The sequence below is a fragment of the Cavia porcellus genome, unplaced genomic scaffold (assembly GCF_034190915.1).
Source record: "Cavia porcellus strain 051 isolate PalLab524CR breed Dunkin Hartley unplaced genomic scaffold, mCavPor4.1 scaffold_28, whole genome shotgun sequence".
Taxonomy (NCBI): Eukaryota; Metazoa; Chordata; class Mammalia; order Rodentia; family Caviidae; genus Cavia; species Cavia porcellus.
The window spans coordinates 27,130,946-27,142,500 of record NW_026947511.1 but is presented as its reverse complement, the minus strand read 5'-3'; the positions used below and the strand labels follow the sequence as shown (position 1 = coordinate 27,142,500).

Below are 11,555 nucleotides of genomic sequence, written 5' to 3'. Positions count from 1 at the left end.
TGGGGAGGAGAAAGAAACAGAAAGGGTTAGGGACTTAGCTCGGTGCAAAGGTCCTGTTAAATCTGCAGTAATATAAAAAGAAGAAGAAAAGCTTTTGACATGCCTAAGCATTTTCAAAGTTGGCTTAATGTGATTCTCAATAAACTAGAAATAAATACATTTTATTTTCTTATTTATCTTTTTGTTTTGTTTTTTGAGATAAAGCTTCATTATATAGCTCAAGCTGGCCTTGAACTCACTATGTAATCTGCACGGCCTCAAATAAATGGTGACCCTCCTTCCTCAGCCTCTGGGTTAGGGCTAGGGTTAGGGTTACAGGCATGTGTCATCACTCTTGGCCCAATACTTTACTTTTTTTTAAAGGTAATTTTGTTACAGTTTTATTTTTCTCATGATATCACTGTTATGCTTTTTATTTTGCAGTGCTGGTGGTGGAACTGAGGGCCTCACACATCCTGGGCAAATGCTCTACCGGCCCTATTTCCTTAAATTTAAGGTCCAGTTTGTTTGGCAGACACTTAGGCCACTGAACTAAATCCCCAGCCCCTGTTTGTTTTTTGAGACAAGCTCTCGCTGTGTAGTTCAGGCTGGCCTTTAACACGTGGCAATCCTGCTGCAGCCTCCTGAATGCTGGATGAGTGCAACCATGCCCAGCTCTAGTTTATTTTTAATATCTTTTTCTAAAAAAGTTTTTCATTTGATATGTTGTAATTAATACCCAAACAAGGTCCTGATTTGTTCCAAAGTTTTTTTCAATCTCTTTTGGGCCTTCCACCACTTTATGTGTTTCCTCTCCTCCCAATTTTTGGAAATTATATGGGTAATCTGTGTGTATGTAGCAAACTAGAACTGTAGCTATAGGAAGAGTAATAAAAAGAAAAATACCTAATAGAGTCTAGGCTGGACTTGAACCAGCGATTGTCTGTCTAAAAATAAAAAAAGGATTGGAGAGGTAGCTCAGTAAGATTAGAGAAAAATAGTTTTAAAATACGAAACATTTGAGCTGCGTGTTTTGGTGCAGTCCTAAAATCCCAACTACTTAGGAGGCTAAAGCAGAAGGATTATAAGTTTGAGACTAGCCTGTGCAACTTCTCAAGATCCTTTCTCAAAATTTTTTTGGAGAAGGACTGAAGATGTAGCTTAGTGATAGAGTACCTGCCTAGCATGCACAAGGCCCAATCTTCAGCAAAAAAGAAAAAAAAATTGAAAATGTGTTGAAAATTCGTATTTTAAAAAAAAAAATCTTTTCAACTGGGCATGGTGGCTCATGCCTGTAATCCCAGCACTTGGAGGCTGAGGCAGCCTGAGGGCTTAGAGTCGTTGGGAGTTAGAAACCAGCCTGGGCCACAAAGTAAGCTCAAGGCCTGCCCAAACTGCATAGAGAGACCCTATCTCAAAAAGACAAAAGAAAAAAAATCTTTTCAAAGTGGAAATGCACTGATTTTAAACTGATAAGAACAGATACTACACTTGATTTTAGCCAAAAGGCCCAGAAGCGATAATGCACTGATTTTAAAAATAATTCCAGGACCAGGGATTTAGATCAGCAGCATAAGTGCCAGCCATGCGAAAGCGTAGTTGTGAGTTTGATCCCCGGTCCAAAAAAAAAACCTCCAAGTTGTACAAAAGATAATTCTGAGTAGAATTACATGTTTCTATTTACCAGGAAAACACTAATATTTTGACACATGGCTTACCAGTACACACTGACTATATAGTGATCATGCAATATAACATTACGTGTTTATATGTTGTGAAATAAAATGTTTATATGATTTGTTTTCATAGTACTCTGACCCAGCCACACGCCAGATGTTGATTGGTATGGTTCTCCATGAAGTATTTCAGAAAGCAATAAGTGGTAGCTTTGCATCAGAAAAGCTAAGAGAACTTGCTTTTCAAACTGTTCAAGAAATAAGGCATTTGAAGGAAATGTAAGTAGTTGTGGTGTTGCCCAGGCTAGGCTTGAATTTGCCAAGCTTCTACCTCAGCCTCCCTTGGTGCTACTGTTACGGGTGTGTGCGACTATACTCAGCTGCCTTTCTGTGTTATTTTGGTGATAATGATAAATCCAGGGCTTTGTGCAGCTTAGCTTGTGTTCCACTACAGGCACACCCCCAATCCTACATACTTGCTTGGCGTGCTGAGAACACTTAACTACTTTTTTCAGTTTTCAAAATATAGCACATTAACTGTAGTGTTGTATGATAGATCTTTTGAGCTTATTCCTTTGATCCTGCTGAAGTTTTCTAACCCTCTACTGGCATCCCCCTGCTCCTGCATTGTATACATTTGAAACCCTGTAGATATTTAGATATCTGGTTAGTCCATTGCCCAATTGGGGAAAGGAGTGAGTGAAAGGGAGGAAAGTTTTTGAGCCACCAGACTGATTTAGTGAAGTCCATGGATTACATCTTGTGTGTCTAGTTGGGAGATGTAGCTCAGTGGTACAGAGCTTGCTTTGAATGCTCGAGTCTTTGGGTTTAACCCCCAGCACTACAGTAAAAACAAACCAGAAAAAACCCTAGTGTGCTTGACAGAATGACCTTTCTCTCAACCCTCAGCATAGTGTTTGGACTAGACTCTCGTTTGGGTTGGAGGGGCTTACTCTGTTGCCCAGGCTCATCTACAAGTACCTGGGCTCAAGTCATCCCCTTCAATCTCCCTGGGGGCTGTGGCTGTAAGTGCATGGTGCCTTACCTCAACTGCACACGGGTGAGTAAACGTAGACACTAGAGGGGGAGTGGGGATGAGAAGAGACGACCGAAGAATGGAGACAAGACAGGATTGTGATCAAGTCTTGTTTATTCAAAGAAAGAGTAACAAATGTATAGACTATTGGGGGAGGAGGGAGTTGGGTTCCTAGACATCAGCAGGTAACTTAGCAACAGTGGCAAGACTGAGGGTTATAGGATAATTCAAATCTCCCAAGAGCAGGCTCCTAAAGTAGGCTGATTAACATAATCCCTGAATGGGCCAAACAGGCTAGGCAAGGACAGAAGCTTAAATACCAAACTTAACTCCTAGAGGGGGTTAAGGTGGCTGCTGCCTGCAGATATAAGGTGGCAGCCAATTACAGGGCTTCCCACACACACATTTCTGGTTTCCTTGTTTCTAAGAGGAAGCAGAGAATAAATGGCTGCTGTAGAGAGGCAGTTTCATAAATCATATAAAATGAGAGTTGGTGTCTTCATTCCAGGATGTAAGAGAGGAAACTTCAAAAATACAAGTCCTGAGCTGAGGATTTAGCTCAGCTGCATAAGTACCTGCCTTGCAAGTGTGCAGTCATGAGTTCAATCCCTGGTACAAAAAAAAATACAGGTCCTCAGCACTCAGGAGGCTGAGGTAGGAGGATCACTGCGAGTTTGAGGCCAGCCTGGACTACATAGCGAATTAAGGGCTAGGCTAAACTATGTAGTGAGACCTTGTCTCAAAAAAAATAAAAATAAATAATACAAGTCCTGAGTTGGGCAGAAAGGCACTATGAATTTGTCTTAGACTACATAGTGAGTTCAAGGCCAGCCTGAACAACATAGCAAGTCCCTTTCTCAAAAAAGAAAGAAAGAAAGAACAGGGCCAGGGATTTAGTTCAGTGGCAGAAGCGCCTGTCGTGCAAGCACATGGTCGTGAGTTCAATCAACAGTACCAAAAAAAAAAAGAACAAAACAAAATCGACCACAACCATCACCACAACAAAAACTGTGAACAAAAAAATAGAAAAAAGCAGAATATAGAAAGATCACAATTTTAGAGGGATTCATTCTTGACTATCACTGACTGAATTATATCTTTGTTATGTATCATGACATCGTAAGTTTTGTAAATACAAAAATATAAATTCTCTGATTTTTCTCATGCAATGTAATGCCGGTCCTATTCAAGAGAATCCTGAATTTTAGTATGTGTGCTGCTGAAACAACACCTCAAAAGAATCCTAAAGCAGCACGTCCAGAGTTCTCTGTCTTTTCATAGACTCTTATCTTTTCCTATGGTTCAGTGAAAGATCTGTTCCTGCTTTACCTTCTCATAGATAAAAGGTTAGGTTTGAAAATCCTATCTTCAGCACCTTAATCTCAGGACTGTCATTTACTGAGATGCGCCTAAAATTAGTAATGAAGCTTTTAACAAGGGGGTGTTAACCGCTATGAACTGTTCTGGAAACTCAGCGTCCTAGTCTGGGCTGGTGATGTGGTGCATACCTGTTGTCCCAGATGTTCAGAAGCTGAAGCAGGAGGATCCCTTGAGCCTAGGAGTTAAAAGCCATCCTGGCCAACATTGTCACTCTCCATTTCAGAGGGAAAAAAAAAAGTGAATCGTGGTCTGATTTGAAGTTACATGCTGCAAAAAGTGCTTGATGGAAATCACGAACTAAGGACAGGTTCCTGAATAGTTACAGGAAATAGTTTAAGAAAAAGAGTGAAGATTGTAAAGTGCTTTTATTTATGTGGCTAGTGTCTGTAGATAATTACTGTACTAGAAATCAAAACTGAGATAATTAGAATAATTCATGTAGCAAGCCATTTCATGTTAACATAAATAACATGGCAAATAATTATTTTGAGAAAAATTTAATAAGTGAGCTTGTTTTACATTTTTGCAAATATTTACAATGGCTTAATACAAGACAGCTGGTTTTTCCTTTCTGCTTCTCCATTCAATGTATTGCTGTCTTCTATGCCACATAGCTTTGGAAAATTCCACTGTGTATTCCTGAGAACAAAGAGGCACAAAGACAAATAGTGTCTTAGCATTGTTATGACATAATCTTGACCCTGAAAAACTGACACTAGATTCTTTAGTGTCTGCTGACTTCCCACACAAGAAGTTAAGATCCCTGTGGAGCAGGGGTGGCAACCCTGTGGCACGTGAACAGTGCAGGCACGCAGAGCCCTCGCTGTCAGCACCTGAGCCAAGTCACCCTAGCAGCTGAGCATCAGATTACAGATGTTTTTTCAAAACTAAAATCTCAGTATTCAGGTTTAATTGCAGAGTTGATGCTTTGCAATAAATAAACTTGGTCCCTAAAAGGTTTGCTTACTGCTATGTATTGTTCTTTGGTATATGTAGTAAGGTTCATACTACTTTTCTGTCTGTATGATCTTACCCCCTTATACATATTTTTCTCTCTTTTTTTGGGGGGGGGCAGGGTCTTGCTATGTAGTGCAGTCTGGCCTTGAACTCACTCATTTAGCCCAGGCTGGCCTCAGCTTCCCCAGGTGCTGGAATTACAGGTGTGCACCACTGTACCCAGCTGCATTTCTTTTTTATTTTTGGTTGGTGGTACTGGGAAATAAACCAGGGACATTATCCGTGAGTTATAGCCACAGTCCCTTTTATGGTTTCTCTTGAGGAGGCAGTAGCTCACTGAGTTAACCAAGTTGGTCTCAAAGTCTCAATCCTCCTGCCTCAGCCTCCCAAAGCGTGGCCTTCAGGTGTGTTCTGTCACTCACAGCTCTCGTTGAATTTCTGGTATCTATTAGTTGGTTTCAGGATCAACGTCTCCTATTTCTTTTTTATCCCAAAGGTATACTTGGAACCTGCCCTTTCAATGACATCTGCCATAGTTGAATTGTGGCATATTATCTGAAATTAGTTGTTATTTCACTATTATTTGATTTTTCAATTATGCTAAAATACTTACAAGAATTTTTCAATTGTGCTAAAATACTCCTAAGAATTTTTAGATATAAACTTGAGTGGCAGGAAGTACCTTCACATTGCTGTGGTGCTTGTGCCCATCACCACCACCCACCGATCGTTTTCCTCCTCCCACATGGAAACACTACACCCACTAAATAAAAGCCTCCCCCTCTTGCCTTCTCCCCACTTTGGGCAACTCCTGTTCTAGGTTTTGGCTATGATTTTCATATATGTGAAACTGTGTATCTCTTCTCTTGACTGGCCCTTTTCCCTTAGCATAATGTCCTCAGGACCCACCGCACCGTAGCCCACGCCAGGGTGTCTGTCCTTTCTGTAGTGCTGGGGCTGAGCTGGGTCTTGTGCATTGCACATGCACGCCAAGCATTCAGCACCACTGAGCCCCTCCCTGGCCCTTTTCTGATGAGGTTGCCACACATTTCTCTGCTTCTTCGCTGGTGGCTACTTGACTTGTTTTGGATGTTTTTGCCTTTAGTTATGTTGCTCATATTTCCGTGTCCGTACTTAATGTCTCTTATTTTGCCAGGTACCGCTTAAATCTGAGTCAAGATGAAATAAAACAAGAAGTAGAGGAGTATCTTCCTTCCTTTTCGAAGTGGGCTGGAGATTTCATGCATAAGAGTGTTTCCACCGACTTCCCTCAGATGCAGCTTTCCCTGTAAGAAATGCATGTTTACGTAGTGTTCATATTTGTAGACCAAGAGCCTGTTCTGTATGTTGAGTCAGAACTGTGTAAAGTCTGAGCTATTACATTTAGCCTTTTTGTTTGTTTGACAGATTATGGTGCTTATCTTTTTTATGGTTTTTTTCTTTCTTTCTTTGAGATAGGGCTTTGTTAGGTAGCCCAGGCTATTCTTGAACCTCAGCAGTCCTCCTGCCTCAGCCTCCCAAGTGCGGGGATTATCAGTGTGTGCCACCGTGCTTGGTTCTTCTTATCTTTGTATGACAAGAGAATGTAATGGATTGAAAATTATATTTTCATTAAAAGAAATTATTCTAATTTATTATTAATTTCATAGCTTATTTTAATATTTATTTATTTACTTATATAATTATTTTGTAGTGTTGAAGTAGCTCTACCACTGAACTGTACCCCTAACCCTTTTTATTTTGAAACAGGGCTTTAAAAATTGTGATCCTTGTGGCCTTGAATTTGTGATCCTCTTGCCTCAGCCACTTGAGTAGCTTAAGTTACAGGCATGTGCCACTATTGCCCATGTGTATATAGATTTTTAAAAACTACCTGAGCATCTGTAATCCTAGCACCCTGGCAGGCTGAGGCAGGAGAATTGCAAGTTCAGTCCCACCTGGCTAGTTTAGTGTTTTAGGGAGACCCTATCTCAAAATTAAAAAGAAAAAAAAAGTTTTAAAAGGCCAGGGATAACAAGGAACATTATAATTTATGTTTTTCTTATAACAAATCTCAAAGAACAGCAACAATGAAAAAATGGCCAGGCATATAGCTCGGTGCGAAGGCTCTGGGGCCAGTCCACTGAGCTATGTCCCTGACTCAATTTATAAATATTTTGAACAAATTCTTACTTTTTTTTTTTTCCTGTGCTAGAAAAATTGAAAGTAGGCTTTTTCTACTGAGCTGCCTAAACTTTTCATTTGATACTTTTATGTTTTTTCCTCTGGATGACTATCATCTGAACTGTATCATGTGTTTGACCACCATACCTGCCTTTTGTTTCACTTTTTTTAGACAGATCTATTTATGTTTTTTTAGTTTTTTGAGACAGAGTCTCACTGTGTGGCCCAGGCTGGTTTTGAACTCACTGTGGAGCTCAGACTGGTCTCTAATTTTCAGTGATCTTCCTGCCTCAGCCTCCTAAGTGCTGGAATTATAGGCATGTGCCACTACATCCAGCCACAGGGTTTTGTTAAGTAACTCAGTCAGGCCCCAAAATTACTATCCTCAGTCTCCTGAAATGTTGATATTACAGTTGAGTGCTACCATACCTAATTCTAATAGTAATATTTATTTATTATTTATTTTTGGTATTGGGAATTGAACTCACAACCTTGTGCTTGCCAGGCACGCACTGTGCCCTTGAGCTATATTCCTGGTCCCCAATAGCAACTTTTAAAATTAATTTAGGGGCTGGCGATTTAGCTCAGCAGCATAAGTGCCTGCCTTGCAAGTAGGCAGTCCTGAGTTCGATCCCTGGTACCAATAAAAACGAAAAAGACAAAAAAAATTTTTTTAATTTATTTGTCTTTATAGTCAGTAGACATGTGACATTTTATGAATAATACATTTTGTTCTAGTTTATAAAAGCATAGAGTACATACTATGATCAGAGCTATTTGGTGAGAAAAAATATATTAATAGTTAAGACATTTGTGTTAAATTGTGGCTTTCCTGAATTCCATTATTGTTTCTTCATTAACTCTAAGACACCGATACATTTTGTTGTGATTATACTTGGAGCATCTTTTTGTTGTTGTTGTTTTGGTCTTGCTACGTAATTCAGGTTGAACTCACCTTGTAGCCCAACCTTCCTGGAATTTGTGATTCTCTGGCCTCCTTAGTGGGACTCCCCACTAGTGGGTTATAGGTGTGTACCACCACACGTGGCTTATTTGAAACATCTTAAAGCAAGTTTCAAGAAAAATTAGGGAAAACAACATTATCTTCCATTCATTTGCTAACCAAATATCTTTTGATCTTTGTGAAATGAAACTAGCAGATCAGATTCATCTAGATCATGTATTGTTTTTATTTTTGTTGCGCTGGGGATTGAACACAGATCCTCCAGCATGGTAGGCAAGTGCGTCACCACTGAACTATATCCCTAGCACCTTTTATTTTGAATTAGGGTCTGACTAGGTCACCACATTGGCCTCTAAATCGCAGTCCTCCTGCCTCAGCTTTCTGAGTGGCTGGGATAATGAGTTTTTGCCTCTATGCCTTGCTTCAGATGAAATTTTGCTCTTTTAGAATTCAACTTTTTATTAGATTTAGTAATTTAGGCTTTGAGTTTAAATGTTTAAAATATTTTGCCAGTAGAGTTCATAAATAAGAATTAACTGGATCTGACTTTTCTTCCAGTCTCTTTTGCCGAATAACTAATCAAAATGAGTAAATATTAGATAACAGAGGTATAAGAAATTTTAAAAGTTATCTCCATCTCCTACACTTACATATTCTTTTTTCTGTTTTTCATGTTCTTGGTCAGTACTTACAAAGTCTGAACCTCTTTTACAGTATAAAAGATAACACTGTTAAAAAAAAAAAGATAACACTGTTATCTTAGTTAATCTTATTATTAACTATCTTAAGTTATCTTGCTTAATCTTAAATAATGAAGTCAAGTGGCCTTGAACTCCTCCAGAGTTGGCATGTCAGGTATGCAGGGGATGTATTGAGTGAACAAACCTACACCTTGTACATGATGAGAATCGGCAGTTCTTTCTCACCAGTTTGAGGTGCCATCACAAGAAGGAATAGGTCCCTTACTGGGCTGGCTATGCCACATCAGGCTGTCATATGGTAATGTGTGTCATGAGTGTATACCAGTTCCTATCACCGGTTCAGCAGGTCGAGTAACAAGACCATTGGGTGAATACAGAGCTGGGAGGTAAAGGCCTGAGTTAAGAAGTAAGAATGACCTAAAAGGGGCAGATAGTAAATATTAAGGACTAAGATTAGTCAGAGTCTAGGGAACAGAGGTTGTAAACAGAATCCCTTGGAGGCTCTGTTCGTAGGGTGGCTGGGCCTCACCCCTGGTGGAACAGTCTGCAGCCTGGCGGAGTTTGCATTCACAATGGCTTCCCAAACCACCCTAATGCCGCTGGTTCAGGACCATGCTTTGAGAAGCACTGGTCCATAGAGTTTCCCATAACTTTTAAAATTTCTTATACCTCTGTTATCTAATATTTACTCATTTTGATTAGTTATTCGGCAAAAGAGACTGGAATGTGGATGGGTCCATAGAGTTTCCCTCACATTCTCCATAATAACAGTGACCAGCAAACGGACAGTGAGCTGCATTCTAATTGTTTCTGTGTTTTTTTGTAGGCCAAGTGATGATAGTAATAATAATTCAACATGTAACATTGAAGTAATAAACTCACTGGATATCGAAGAAAGTATTTGGTCCCCTAGGTTTGGCATAAAGGGCAAAATAGATGTCACAGTTGGTGTGAAAATACATCGAGGTCATAAAGCGAAATATAAAGTCATGCCACTGGAGCTTAAAACTGGCAAAGAATCCAAGTCTATTGAACATCATGGTCAGGTATAAATCTTAAAACAGTTGCCTAGTTGTTTCATGTCATGCATGCAATTAGTTGTGCGTGGTGGTGCAGTTCAGGGACTGTACCTTTTCCATTGTAATGTGTCGGAGTCATCAGCTTCCTGGTGTACACATGCTCAGTGTATCATTTGCCAGCAAAGTGGTGCAGGAGTTGAACTTGTGAGTCAGTGACGCCGAGTTTATGCTGCCATCTACCCATCCACACAGATGCTGCCAAAATAGTTCCTTATTTGTAGAGGGTTGAAAAAGCAAGTGTACTTGGGGATTTTTCCATGCATATTAGTTTATTAAATGTTCTCAGAAATCTTTTTATTTTTTATTTTCAAAATTTTTTTATACCAGGAATCAAACTCAGGGCCTCATGCTTACCAGGCAGGTGCTGTGCCACTAAGCTCTATCCCTGGCCCCATCATTTTTTATTTTGAGACAGTCTCCTGTAGTTCAGTTCAGGCTGGCCTTGAACTCACTATGTAACCCGGGCTTACCCTTAAGTTTGAGTCATCCTCCTGCCTTAGCCTCCTGAGTGCTGGGATTACAGGTGTACACCACCATGCCGGGCTTTGAAAATTTGAATACAGTTTGCCTTAGCTAGATTTAACGCAGTGCCTCAATCTTGATTTGCCATAGCTTTGGCTTTTTTTGCATGTGATGTTAGAACATACTTCAGGAAACATTAGTTTGGAGTGATCCTTTGGCCTTCAAGTGATCATGTTGCTATTTATTTGAGATGAAATAATAGAATTGTTTTTTGCTATTATGATAATTGAAGGGTTTGGGGTTTTGTGTGTGTATGTAGTACTGGTACTGGGAGTGAAGCAAAGGCCTACTGAGCTGCATCCCTAACCTTTATTGATTGACTGATTGACCTGGTCCTGCTAAATGATATGTCATCCAGTTGCCCAGGATAGACTTGAATTTGCAGTCTTTCTGCCTTAGGCTCTCAGAGTACTGGAATTACAGGTGTACATTACCATGCTCAGCTTAATAAATTTAATTTTTAAAATTATCTTTTAAATTTATATTCTTTCTTAAACATAACCTTTCATTGTTTTAAAAATTATTTGAAATTCACATAGTAATTTAAGAAACCAAAGTAACACAGAGTTGTATTTTGTTTTCTGATGATTTCCATCTTCTTTGCCACTCAGACAATCTACAATATGTTCTTACAGAAACTTTTAAATCAGTAAAGATAATACTGAAAGATAGAATTGTACCTTTCTTCTCTGGTGTGTGCTGAGGGAACACAGTACAATAAAAATCAAGATTTTCAGTATAACTTAAGTTTATTTTTGTCCTTAAAATTATTTCGTATTGGGATTTTGTGTAAACGTTAAGGTTGCAGGTACTGGATTATAATTCAGGGGCTAAAGAGACTCTATTAAATCTTCCTTCCCACTCTTTTTTTTAACTTTTTTTTTTTTTTGGTCTTTTTCCTTTTTATCGGTACCGGGGATCAAACTCACAACTGCCTGCTTGCAAGGCAGGCGCTTATGCCGCTGAGCTAAATTCCCAGCCCCTCCTTCCCACTCTTAATTGTTTATGAAATATTAAAGGTTATGCAAAAGCTTTTCAGTTTGAAATGAAAAGTTACCTTGTTTTTTCACTTACTGAGTTTATAGATGTTGGAAGTTG

The 11,555-nt window shown here is 39.4% G+C and overlaps 1 protein-coding gene and 1 pseudogene across 3 annotated transcripts in view; one reads left to right on the top strand and one right to left on the bottom strand.

Moving 5' to 3' along the window:
- The window catches only part of Dna2 (DNA replication helicase/nuclease 2), a 40,171-nt gene that overhangs the window by 5,577 nt on the left and 23,039 nt on the right, over window positions 1-11,555 (top strand). For all 3 annotated transcript variants that reach the window (XM_023566749.2, XM_023566747.2, XM_063239600.1), the window contains exons 4-6: window positions 1,789-1,934; window positions 6,185-6,316; window positions 9,683-9,902. In XM_023566749.2, coding sequence (XP_023422517.2) covers window positions 1,789-1,934; window positions 6,185-6,316; window positions 9,683-9,902 — 498 coding nt within the window. The remainder of the gene's footprint in view (window positions 1-1,788; window positions 1,935-6,184; window positions 6,317-9,682; window positions 9,903-11,555) is intronic.
- On the bottom strand, window positions 1,295-1,500 carry LOC111758006 (U2 spliceosomal RNA; annotated as a pseudogene).